Source organism: Sinocyclocheilus anshuiensis, unplaced genomic scaffold (assembly GCF_001515605.1).
Source record: "Sinocyclocheilus anshuiensis isolate Anshui unplaced genomic scaffold, SAMN03320099.WGS_v1.1 scaffold145, whole genome shotgun sequence".
NCBI classification, from domain to species: Eukaryota; Metazoa; Chordata; class Actinopteri; order Cypriniformes; family Cyprinidae; genus Sinocyclocheilus; species Sinocyclocheilus anshuiensis.
In genome coordinates, this window is record NW_015537973.1 from 2,003,268 (window position 1) to 2,017,442 (window position 14,175).

The 14,175-nt window shown below is 38.0% G+C and overlaps 1 protein-coding gene across 8 annotated transcripts in view; it reads left to right on the forward strand.

Annotated features, from left to right (window-relative positions):
• The window catches only part of tenm3 (teneurin transmembrane protein 3), a 297,565-nt gene that overhangs the window by 207,097 nt on the left and 76,293 nt on the right, over positions 1–14,175 (forward strand). For all 8 annotated transcript variants that reach the window (XM_016463794.1, XM_016463787.1, XM_016463801.1 and 5 more), the window contains 3 exons: positions 204–326; positions 11,343–11,548; positions 12,891–13,101. In XM_016463794.1, coding sequence (XP_016319280.1) covers positions 204–326; positions 11,343–11,548; positions 12,891–13,101 — 540 coding nt within the window. The remainder of the gene's footprint in view (positions 1–203; positions 327–11,342; positions 11,549–12,890; positions 13,102–14,175) is intronic.

Genomic DNA, 14,175 nt, shown 5'->3' on the forward strand with positions numbered 1-14,175 from the left:
CATAGGGGTGAAGGTAACTTGTGGTCAACCCTAGGGGTTTTAAAGCCACATCAACATTATCCTAGTGTTCCACAATGTTTTACAGGGGCAAACTTTGTTTTATATTGATTATATCACAGTGTTTTCACTGTCTCTTAATCTATTGCTTCTTGTTCCTTTATTTGTAAGTGAACATTCTCTCTCTTGTGTCTCTCTCTCCATAGCCATGCATCTCTTTGGATTGAATTGGCAGCTGCAGGAGACTGAGGGCTATGCTTTTGAGAATGGCCAGGTCAAATCTGACGCCACAGCAACCAACGCAGTTACTGCCCTATCTACTGAGAACAGTAAGGGTCAAACGCACACGCATGGATGCATAATATGGCACAGGCACAATCTGTTCAAGCCCCTTCTCTAGCACAAAACACATTTGCATTTAGTAAACAGACTGGAGAACACACACACAGTAATAGGCTAGAGAAAATTACCAAACAGACTCACTCCTACACAACTACACCTCTAGGACCCTCCGCCATGAAGACCCACACTCCCTTAAATAAACATAACTTGAGCTAAACAAACACCCACACACACTCCCACCCCCCACCCCAGCCACAAACACTCCCACACACAAATGGAAATCACACACTCCAAAACCATTTCCTTTGCACCATGCCATCTTTCCTGGCACTGGGATGTGTGTTTCAGTGATCTGTGATGAGTTTAAACCTCTGTGTTTGCGAGAGCAACAGGCTTACATTGCTCAGCATTTAGACACTAGTCTTACAGTATCAGGGCGGCTGCTTTGATGTGTCGGCTGTCACGTCTGTTGCAGACACGTCCGGGAACAGTCTGGGAATCAGGAAGATGTGCCAAAAAACACATTTAGGTGACAATATTGAGTTCAAAGAAGAGAGCGTTATAATGGGCGAATATAAGAGGGCTGCGTGTGTGCAGAATGCACAATAAATGGCTTCTTGAGATTGTCTGGGCTTTCAGAGCATGAAGCCAAGTTGTGAGAATTGTGAAATGCCCTGGCATTCTACCCAGAATCTCTCTTTCTTTATCTTTCTCTCTCTCTCTTGAAAGTGGGATTCACTCTGTCCCTAATATTAGCTGCCACACAAACCTACTGACCAGTGAAATGGAGTGCCATTTTTACATGCACTCAGAAACACACATTGGACACGCTCAAACAGCAGCAGAAATGGCTGTCAGTCATGTTTTACAGTGCTAAATTCAGTTCCGTTCATGCTTAGTTCGGTTATAAATGGAACTACCAACGGAGTTCAACTTTCAGCATTCACACCTGCATTTGAGGAGTGAGTTCAGTAAACCTTTGCTGTGTGAATTTTGGATTACTATTAGTCCCACTAAAAAAGTAAATTTCTTAAACAGTATGTTTGTCTTGTTTTCCAGTACAAATATCTAAACATTGAAAAAGACAATATTTAGAGCGGAGACTTCTGGTTCTGTGCATGGATTCTGATGAATGAACATGAGCTTCCAGGTGCTGGTTTAAGTGGACTAAATGATTGGAGAATTCTTGCATAAATCACCAGAAAGAAGTATGCCATTTTCACTGGATTTTGATTAAAAATTATGAGCTCACAACATTTTTTTAAAAATTAAACATACATTGATGTGTCATTAACAATAGAAGAAAAAAAAAGAAATAGATTTCATTTCATGCCGACTTCAAATTACTTTAAATCAAGATACATTTACTTGAGGCATTAGAAAAAATGTGACATTAGATATTAAGTCTTGTTTTCTGATTAATTTATCAAAATTAAATTAGTTTATTATTAAAATATAGGAAAATATCTTCCACTTGGGGAAGAAAAATAAACTTATTTTCCTTTTGAATTAAGTTACATTTTCTTTTCCCTTTGGCAGACATTTCTTCTTGTTTTAAACAAACTTTTTAATTAAAAAAAATAATTTAAAAAGTTAGTTTAATATGCATGATGAGAATTTTTGTTTTCTGATATATATATATATATATATACAGTGGGTACGGAAAGTATTCAGACCCCCTTAAATTTTTCACTCTTTGTTATATTGCAGCCATTTGCTAAAATCATTTAAGTTAATTTTTTTTCCTCATTAATGTACACACAGCACCCCATATTGACAGAAAAACACAGAATTGTTGACATTTTTGCAGATTTATTAAAAAAGAAAAACTGAAATATCACATGGTCCTAAGTATTCAGACCCTTTGCTCAGTATTTAGTAGAAGCACCCTTTTGATCTAACTGAATACTTTCCGTACCCACTGTATATATAATTTTACTTCTCAGGTGGATTGTGTCATACAGTGCAGTTTTGTTTTATTCATATTGTATTTTTTCATGTAGGGTTTCTGTGTTTCAAAAAAAAGCATAGATACCAGTTTCATCTGAGGGTTTTGGATCCAGTCGTTGTATTTCTCCAGATCTTCTCTCATCAGTTTTGTGGTCTGGTCATGACCAAGATGCTGCGTTCTACGCTCAGTTTAAAATTGAAAGACATTGTCGGTTAATTAAGATTTCACGGATGAATTCGCACTTCGACTTGTTTATTAAATAACACCATGTCAATTGTGAACAGACATGCCGGTGTTATAGAAGTCACCGTCTTTGATATTTACTGTCACTATGGTTACCGCTGTGAGAATAGAACAGGGGGCTGACTTCAGTTACTCATTCATACATACAGTATTCAATTCACTCCTGTAAGCTAAGTTGTCCTGAAGACACGTTGTGATAAAATGGTGAGAGTAAATATGGCTATCAGTCCCAAACATTGTCACTGATCCACAGTACATGTATCACACAAAGGAAAACGCTTACTTACCAAATATATTCACTGATACATGCCTGCCAGAGTCTGTCTGCACTAAAATTCACAAGACAAGTCACACGCTCATAACACACAGACTGTAGGGTCCAGTCTCCAGGTGATTGGTTTCATTTGAATTAGAAATATAACATGAAAAAGTAAACAAAAAAAATGTATTTAAATATTTGTTCAATTTTTAATCTCCATAGTCAAGTGGCACAGTACCTGGAGGCATTCTGTCTACCTTTGCTGGTGCATTTACATATTTTAAAATGTTTTTAAATATTATAAATGTTAAATAGAGTGCAGCAGTTGGGTTCCAGTAGTAAAACTCCATTCATTTTCTCCAAAGGGAAATTTATTTTTAACGCTAACTTATAAATCTTTAAAGACAGACCTGTTGTGAGCTCCAAGGTTGTTACTCGATGGGAGGCTGTATGCTTTTTTAAAGCCATCGGTTTACATTATTTCAACTTATTTTTGAAATAATCATGTTTAACAGAATTTGTGGTGAAAAATTTATATATGCATATTTTGCAATAAACAAAAAATATAAATATTATATCTATTTCTATAGATATAATCAACAGCAATTTTTTTAAAGTTTTATATTTCACCATCTTTTTGAATTAGATAGTCGTTCACAATGATTAGTTCTTTCCCCTCATTAAAGCCATTAAGTACACCGTTAAAAGTACACCGTCTTTTTTGCCCTTTTTTTTTTACTGTAAGTGAAAATTTGTAATGTTGTGATTCACCTTATAGCTGGTTGGCTTGGTTCATGGCTTATAACACTTTAACGAGGCCTTTTTTTAAATCCCTATGGGAAAAATGAATGGAAAATATACCAGAAGCAACGCTGCTAAATATACACTCTATATACAGCTGTGCTTTGCAGGAACCTATGAGATTTCACTGTGGGCAGAGCAAAGTTGTGGCAGAATAATAGAAAGGCTCATATTAAAATGCAAGAGATGCTTTTAGTTTGTCAACACATTGTAAGGTGTTTATGATTAACAGCATATGCTAAATAACAAATACAATCAGAAATAAATAACCTCACAGAAACAGGCGCTATCGTTTTCTCCCACCCACCGGCAGGTGTATTCCCACAAGGTCTCCCTCACTTAAGTACTAATTCAAGCACTCAGACACTCGCAGAGGGACACACACTCATGCTGTGAAGATAGATGGCCATATGTGTGAAGGCCATTATGATGATGCTCCTTACAGTAATGTGTTTGTTCTTGAGGTGATGGACGTATCCACGTTTGCAGTGATGTAGCATTAGATCAGGACATTTGTAAATCAGCTATAGGTCATTTTTAGTCTCTATAATGTCTGTTTGTCATCAGCAGAGTTAAAAAATTGGATGTGCTTTTATCAATTGGCTATAAATTGCAGGTAAATTGATTGTGATGAAGTTATATAGGCGTCAGTGGCTGTTTAGTTACACAGCAAGGGGAAGTCATTCATCTCCCCTTAAGCGGCAGTGACACAATCAGGTTACATTTATTTGAGCACAATTTGCATTCAGCATAGTCAGTCTTTTGTTTCCTAGCACGAGCCCCCACCTCGCTTTTTTCCCTTTCTCAGTGAAAGAAATAAAGATTTGTATGCCACTGAGTGCAGGGGAATGTTAATGTGTTAACAGGCCAGGAGAATTTGCTATGGCACAAGCTTCCAGCGGTGGGTCTTCAGTCTGCTGTGAGGGCCAAACAGGATGAGGGGGGTCCTGTAGACGAGTAGCTAGTTAATGAAGCCATCAGCAATGCGTACGATCACACAGCTTACTCTCGATCAATACAGACAGCAGCTAACACCCCCACCTCCTTCAGTTAACCTTGATCTGTGCGTGTGTGCCCACCAACACCACCACCGCCGCTGTCTGTGAAGGACATGTCACATATACACACAGGAAGCGGAGAAAAAACTGCAGTCTGGCGATTTTGGTCAACATATATACAGTACGTACATGCATATATGCGCACATACATAACCTTGCATGTGTATCCTTGTAGTTTCTTCATGTTTGCAGTTTTTTGTTTCTTCAAGACCCCATGAAAAGAACACTAGGTAGAGTTTTGGCTTTTAGTGCATGTTTTGAAGTCACATACTCACAGAGGTAGACAAAATAGCAGATATACTGTGCACACTTAAAATGTACAATACAGTTCAAAAGTTTGGAGTCGGTAAGAGCATTAAGAGCACAAGTCTCTTATGCTCACCCAGACTGCATTTTTTTAAATTCAAAATACAGTTAAACAGTAATATTAAGAAATATTATTACATTTTAGAGAAACTGTTCTATTTGAATATATTTTAACATGTAATTTATTCCTATTGATGTTTTCAATAGCCATTACTCCAGTCTTTAGTGTCACATCCTAATTCTAATATGCTGATCTGATGCTCAAGAAAAATTTATTACTATTTTCAATGTTAAAAACAGTTGTGCTGCTTAATAATTTTGTGGAATACTTTATTGTTTATTTATATTGATCAATGGATTATTTAAAAGAACAGTATTTATTTAAAATAGAAACAATGTATTTGTCTTTACTGTCACTGTTGACTAATTTAAATGCATTCTTACTGAGTAAAAGTGTTCTTTTTTTTTTTATCATACTAGCCCCAAACTGTCGTCAACATCTGACCAAAAATATGAATCATTCTGCACTACACAGATATTTGTCAAGTCACAACGAAAATGGGAATGTCCCTCCCTGAGGACAGAAAACTTTACTCATCAAGCCATGTCATGGGGTCTTTAATGTAAGCTAATTAAGCAATATGACACGAGAAAGAAAGGACAATTGTGAATGTTATTCACTGTGGGTTTTTGTCTATAAATAAGAAATCAGTTCCTATCCAGTCAAATGAGCCGAAACTAACTGCTGTACAATTATAAATACAGACTAACAGTGACCTTTATCTATAAATGTCTTACAGAATTTTCTTTTATTAAGATATTTAGACATATTTAGCTCTTTCATGAACCATTTATGCTCACAAGGATGTCCCCGCTAGCTGGTTTTGTCAGGTTTTATTGTATTTCTAGCGGGATTTTCAGACATGTCATGCCCACAAGGATAGAAAAGCTGCCCACACACACAGACACATGAATAGAGCCACAGAAAATCCACAGACGCATATTCTTACTGACAGACTGAGCATACATCACACACAGCAAAGTTTGACTTACATACCTGCAGTAGACCCTTTAAAATACGTACACACACTCACTCATTTGTCTATCTCTTCTTCTGCAGTGAAGAAAGAGCGAGTAATAACTGAGGGTGCTGCTGTTGTCTTCTGCAGTTCACCTTTCTTTGAGAGACAGCTGACCTAAAAGCACTCACTCCATAAAAGAGCTTCAAGTGCTCTGTGTACCTCCTTGTGTATGTGTGTGTGTGTGTATGCGTGTGCGTGTGTGTGTGTGTTTTCAAAGCAGGGACAATAGCCTCAGTGCATTTTCCTTCCTAAATGACAGGATGTGCTTTAGATTGCCTGCCTCACTTCAGAGGTGCGTGTGTTTGTATGTGACTAGGACTGTAGGGAATGTCATTAGCATATAGGACCATAGGCGTAGCTTGACGTTTGAGCTTGGGGGGGCCGGGCCAAACCGAACCGGTGGATTTGGTCAGACGTACTTTTAAACACATTTTAGTTTTGCTATAGTAAATATTCACATTCACATGGGGGGGCCAGGCCCCCCTGGCCCCCCCACAAGCTACGCCCATGTATAGGACTCGCTGTTTTTTAAGCGATTGATTTCCATAAACACTGAAAAATGAAAGTAGACCAGTCTTTTTTATTTTCAGAAAATAATTTAGTGTTCCTCACACTGACTGCTTTGTATTCAAACACACACCCTTCAGAGACTCCACCATCCTCACACAGATGTACGAAAGCTGTAGTCTTGCACTTAAAACTGAATGTTATCCCTGGTGCCTGAAAGTGGAACCTATTATTGCATTTAGCAATGTTTCATGGGGCCTTATTTATGTGCTGCACCATTCTTAAACAATTCATCTGAGCGGCTCTGTATTCAGTCCCACTGCAGCAGCTAAGAGAGCCGAGCATGACTCTCTCACACTCTCTTAATGAATATACCACCACTTCCCCTAATGCACATGCAGACACTCTTCCACAGGCTTCAGTGAATTAAAAACTGCTCAAGTGACTTTTCTGAAAGTCATAAAGAGTCGCTGAATCTGCAACTGAATGCGTTTGCAACGAGGGGAGACACTTGGCAAAATCGCACGTGGAGATGTTAATGTCTATCAGGGCCCAACAGAAATAGTGAGAGAGAGAAAGTGGGGTGATGACAATGAAAACATATGAATGGAGTGTTGAAAAGGGAGTGAATAATAGGTGAGAGAGGCAGAAACCAATAGATTAAAAGAGAAATTAAGGATCATGGGGTAGAGAGAGGGGATAAGTCACAATAAAGTGTCTTGATTTTCATGGGTCTAGCCTCATGCTGTTGATATCTTGTTATAATAAGGATGTGCATCAGGGTCGGGAATTATGAGAGCTTGGGACAAAAATGGAAACAAATTCAAGTCAAGATATGGGTGCAAAAATGCACCTGTATGAGGTATTGTCTTTTATATTTATGATATTAATCAATATCATACAAGCAAGAGTTCTGCATTTTAAAAACAATACGTTAATACTTGTTTTTGTTCTGTTTTACCAATGGAAATAATTTTAACCAAATCCACAGCAGAACTGTCGTGCAACACACTGGTCTTTTGTTACGGAAGGAATTCACATTGTTGAACAAATCGGTTGAGAGAATGATTCTATGATTTATGACGATTTTATATTAAAAATATCAATCTTGTACATCATTTATGCAGTTGTAATTGCAGTGAAAAGATATTTATACCACCTCTGAGTTGCATATGTACAGTACACACAGTCTGTGTAAATATATCTAAATGCCACTTCAGATGCAGCTTCTGTCACCTTTGCAGTGCAAATATGGATTGTGTTGATACTGATTTCAGTCAGTTATTACTGACTTGTAACATACCTGTAGTTTACTACAATTTTAATTGAATATATTAAGTTTAAGATGACACGAACATTTGAGGTTAGCTAAATATGCCCCTGGAAAGGGGGGCAAATATCACCCCTTAATGGAAAAGTTTAATTCTGTCTCTAATTAAATTCTGTCACTAACTGTCTAATGGTGCATTTTAGTAATTTTGTAAATGGTAGTACTTGACAGCACAGCAGAAGTAAACTGAGTTCTTGGTTGCGTTTTTAATGTCACATGTCAGGTTAAAAATAATTATTTTAAAGACCCTGTGGGTCCGTTCCATTCAGCTACGCTCCATCTAGCCATTTGAAAGTAAAAGTGTGTACCTCTCCAGAGTCTTGACTGTTGCTGCCGTGGACTGAAAGTCACCATGTGTGTGCAGTGTTGGAGCAAATTGCTGTCTAATGAGTCGTACAGCGAGACACAGGAGAAAGTCACACCATGCCAAATGACAAAATTAAAAATGAGGCCTCTTTTTGACATGTTTTTGTATAGCTGTATGACAGAGTACTTGAGTGTAAATGTTGTCACAAACATCTTGTCATCTGTCACTGCAGCAAGAAAACCACAACTCTCCTTTCTTTTAATTTGTTCAGGATGAAAGAGCAATAGCTTAATTTTTTTTTTTTTGACTTTTGTGTTCACAGTATTACTACTAACGTTAATTAAAGTGGTTCAGCCAAAAAAATTTATTCTGGCATAATTATTCACCCACATGTCATTCTAAACACATTGTTTTTTTTGTAGAACACAAACAAAACATTTTAATTTTCACAGATCTTTTCTATACAACTATATTTCATAGAAACCAGGGGCTCTCAAGCTTCAAAGATGACCAAAAAATAATGTGGTATAATCTGAATGAAGAACAATATAAATATAAATACAAAATATAATTGACTAAAACTTTTCACCTCCACCAAATGTCATGAAATTAAACATTGATGAGAAATGAGAATAACTGGAGTATGAGTAAATAATGTCATAACTTTTTGTTGTTGTTGTTTTTAAGGGTCATTGTGTAAATTCTGTGCCTACAACCGTAAATGTAAAAATAATGACATGCCTGTACATACCTAGATTCTTCCAGATTTTTGCTTTTTACAGAGCCACTGGCAATTACAGAGACAAGTGTCATTTCTTAGGACATCAATTTCAGTGATATCTTTCAGATAGTAGTGGTATTTTATGTGGTATCCAAAAAAAAAATACACTTACAGCAGCTTGGAATGTTATTCTTTGTCTTACCCACAGAAATATGCACACATTTAAACAGTAAAGATCAAGACAGTTTGGCAGAAAACATGGCTAAGATGAAGAGAGAAGCTAAAGAAAGTGAAACAGAAAGAGAAGTACAGGGCTTTAGGGAGTCTCTGCATCTAGCCAAAACAAACCTTTTACATCTCTGCGATTCTCATGGGCAAATGCCAATTCAATATCCATGTCCAAGAAACACCCTGGGCATCCCTGGCACACACAGAAAGCAAATTTCTTTTCCACTGGCATTCTTTAAGCGCACCATCCCCTTCTTTTTATCCTGTGGACAATACTGTTGATCAGAGCTTCACAGATGGCTTCTCTCATTTGCTCTGTAGAGCATTTAGGGCCACAGGCATGCTCACATTAAAACTAGCAGTCAGCAAGTCCTCTCTAATTACTCTTTCATTCACTCCAACATGCTCTTTATGTAGCCGGCTGACTGCGTTAGCAACACGCGTGCGGTTAGTGCCCACGTGCTACAGAATTACGCAATAATAATTAATGCAATATTAATGGCAGCTGCTCTCCATTAGCTAGCATATGAGCATAGCCTATTCTCCTTCTCCCATTACCTCTCCATTCCGCACTGTTGCCTTGTAACATGTTGTGAGGGGCTGAAATAGGCCGACGCTTCTGTTGGCGAGTTCTGAGCTCTGCGAAGTCAAATAGCTTCACTTAGACTCGCCATGTAATATTACCGCAGTTGGCTACTTTTGGAAAATGGTGGCTTGAAATTACCATTATCCCTGAGCTTTATGAATTCAACTAGATTAGATGTATCCAAGTTTATTCTAAAATCTCTTCAAGGTCCCTTTAGTATTAGGAAATGAACAAACTGACAAGAGTTTCGCCAGGGTACTCGCTGCTTAACCATAGTATGATACATCATTGGAGAAATTAACTAGTTAGTTATGAATGACATTGTTTCAACAATATAAAACCATTGTTAAAGATGTCGCACAGGTGGTGGAGTAATAACGTATGGTAATTAATCAATTCGAGATTACTGGTGTAAACAGTGCAAATGGCATCTGAGGATTACTTTGCCATATTTGTTCTATGTTGTTTTGTTTTATTTACAGATGTTTGGTTCAATCGAGGTTGTTAGTTTTACGTAATACTCTGGATTTCCCCCAGGTTACTAGAGTGCATTCACATATGTGCACTCTTCAAAAATGGCTCTTTCATTCTCTTGACAAACTAAAAGATATAAAATGAAATATGTATTAATATGGAATGACAGATATAGATTGTATTGCGTGTTTTCGTTTGCTTATTTTGCTCAAGATCATTTGTTCATTGGAGCTGAAGTTTTAGGAAAACACAAATCGTTGAACTATGTTGCTAACAGTGAAACTATGTTGAAATAGCTGGCTAACAATGCTTTTGATAAACGTACCCCAGAGTATAATGGTATAAAATAGTGTTTTTTTCTTTACTGTTGGCTGGGTAATTCACTGTGATGGTTATCTTGGGAATGAGGGTCAGAAAGAGTTGGTTTAAAGATGCTAATTAAATACTGTATGGAGTGATTTAATGATTTTTGACATCAGATTATTCTGGTATACCTCATGAATGTTTGATCACACTTGAGGCTATAGCAAGAATCACGATTGCACTGGCACACAAACATATATGCTGCTAATGGAGGAACTCGTAAACTGTTTTATTTAAAAAGAGAATCATATAAACCATCTGTGTTTCAGGTTCCCTTTGAACACATGGATTGTTGCTTAATATTTTTATAGAACGTAATAAAGGACCATTCACTCTTCCATATAGTTAGTTGTAGCTCCCACTCCTGGTTGTTCTAATGTTATTGGTTTCCTGCCATACTAGCTGTAACGCTTGCATGATCACAAATGGAATCTATTGCCTGTAAACAATGCATTCATGATGAACAAGATGAACGATTATCAATGCATGAATCAAGCTTCCTTGCAATGCCAAAAATGTCATGGTTCAACATGGTTTTCCACACATCTCTTTTTAACTATGTCTCTGTATATGGGCAGAGGCAGATCATAGAACAGGGAAATTGCTCACAGTTACGGTTGGCTTGTTTTCCATCTTGCATACATTCAACCACAGTATCTCACAGGGACAAATCACTGTATCACTGCTGAAAATGAATAGCTTCTAGTCTCTACCAGTAGGTTATTGGCATAAATATGGTTTATCTGTCTCTTACAAATGTCATCTTCCTGTATCTCTCTCTCTCTAGGAGTTTACTTTCAAGAGAATAACACCATAGACACAGGTGAGGTGGATGTGGGCCGTAGAGCAGTACAGGACGTCCCTCCAGGAACTTTTTGGCGCTCTCAGGTCTTCATTGACCAGCCGCAGTCCCTCAAGTTCAACATCTCCGTCCAGAGAGGCGCCCTGGTGGGGGTCTATGGCCGGAAAGGCCTGCCTCCCACTCACACTCAGGTATCAGAGATGTTTTTTGTTGCTGTTCATGAAATGAATTTCCTGCATTAACTTCAATAACACTTTATCCTATTGTTCATTTAAAACATTTTACATTATAAAATGCTTAGCAAATCATTATGATATTTAATGCTCATTGCATTAGTTAGAATCGTCATGCAACATTTTCAAGAAAATTCCGTTTTCTCCTGCCGTATTTTCACTGACCCCCAGGGGTCTGCTGGGTTTAGATGATCTCTGTGGTTGCCAAATGACAGTTGAAAATAGCACCATTGCATCTAATTCCAATGCCCGTAATGCTAAACTAAGAGGAACTGAGCAATCTTTTGTAGGATGCTGTTTTTCACATTGGTAATTCTCATAATTTCCATGTTTTAATTACAGTCATAATTCTCAGTGTTACCAGATGTAAGAAATGCCACAACACCCACTGTTCCAATTACTGTCGTCCTTTTAGATGAGGCTCACAGATCTGCTACAAATGGCAGATAGCAAACTTTCCTCAAAAGACCGTCACTTTTGTCACACTTTCAAACCTGACCTTCAAAGCTACATGTTAGAGCCCGACAATCCCCATTGTCCATCTGCGGCGTTTCCATCTGCGGTGTCTGTCTAATTCAAACTTAAAGTGATTCATACTTCTATGCATGTTTTGCCCGCTTTGATTAAAAACTGCATTTGGCCTTCGCAAGCAAACCAATTATTTCTCCTTGTCCTGTTTCTTTCTTTTTGCCAAGCAACATCAGCACCTCGGCTTCTTCAAGGGTACATCACAAAACTCGTAAATGCTTAACAGAGGTAATTGGCAGCGGAGGCCTCCACAATAAGAGTCGATAGCACTGACCCAGTGCTTTAATTGCCACACATCAATCAATATGTTTCTTAAAGGCTGAATAAAGGATAGGTTGAAGTTCTATTGACAGACAGAGGCGTGGAGACTTCTGTTTCCCCACTGATCGAAATGTCTTCTCGTTTTGTCAGGCGTCTTGTAATTTCTTGCTCACTTATTCTTCCCTTCACTCTCTTATGTCGTTCTCCAATGGGTCTCTTAGGAAACAAATATATTTTTTAATGCACTGTAAATTGAAAACAACATGTTAAACTCATCAGAGGCCTTGATTCAAACTCGCTCTTTGGGAGCAGCTTGTCAAAGCTCCGGAAAAAAAATCTCTTGCAATTTATATGTAATAGAGCCGCATGCTCTTCAAAAACAACTCTTTGACATTGTATTGTAGACATGCAGAGCTGCAGTGAATATTTGCTAGTACTGCACTATGTTCTGATCTGTCTGTGATTAAACTGGGATTTGATTTGTTGTGTGTGGTTGTGTGTTTGTGTACAGTATGACTTTGTGGAGCTGTTGGACGGCAGTCGTCTGATAGCTAAAGAGAAGCGTGGACTGGTGGAGGTGGAAGGAGCAGCCAGAAAGGCTCGTGCGGTTAACGTTCATGAGGCAGAGTTCATCCGCTACCTGGACTCAGGCACCTGGCACCTCGCCTTCTACAATGACGGCAAAAACACTGAACAGGTCTCCTACAACACAGTCATCATAGGTAAATGATGGCTATACTTATATTATGTTGTTATATGCATTTATTATTATGATTATAGATCATGAAATAAAATAAATAAGGGTTTTTTTAAGAATCTTTTTGGGTCGCTATTCACATTTGTGACATAGACCATGTTAACTTGCTCCCACTGAAGCTCAAGATGCTCTTGGAACATTCTCAAATTCAGCTTTACCATCACAGGAATAAATTACATTTTAAAATATATTCAAATAGAAAAGAGTTATTTTAATAGTAACAACATTTCATAGTAAAGAGAAGAGTGTTCACAGATGAGTGTGTATAATGATGGTCAGAGCCGTATCGATCTATGTTTTAAGTGGCTAGTGAGCGGCAGCTGATTCAAAGTGTTGCATAGTGACCTGCAGGACCTTTCCTCTCTCCAACTCTCTCTCTCTTTTCCACCTTTTCTCACCTTCCCTTTCCCCTCTTTTCTCACCTCCATCATGAACTCATAAAAATAGGCCTCAGCAAGAGTAATTTCCTTTCAAATTCGATCACAAAGACTAGAACATGAAAAATGATCAGTAGGACTGCAGCCAGCGCCCTCTTTTAAAAAAACGGGTTGATTATGCTTCAATGAGTAAAAAGTTAACCTTTTGAAAATGAAAATTGATTATATCTCTGTAGCGAGATAATATGGTCCTGCACTGGCGATGTCTGAGAGCTCTGCTAAACGCTTCAGTGGTGTCATAACAGCGGGCTGGTGACAAGAAACCAGTGCAGTTCATTACCTTGTCAGAATTGACTTAGACACCAATGAGCTGCTTCTTTTAATGAAAGTATCGACAGGTGATGTCACAATCATTGATGTCACCTTGGCAACACACAGCAAGAGAGTCAAAAAGAGTGTGGTAGCCATGTGGATTAAATCTGTGATTGGCTATATAACAGTTGTGCATTCAGTAATATGCTTGAATGATATCATGATAACAGCTACTTCCAGTTCTCAGATCTGATTGGTTGAGCAGTGTTCCTAGAGTGCTGGTATAATCATCCAATGTCCCTTGGACTTTTTGCAGTTTATATCACTCTGCTGGTCTGCATTTCTGTGTT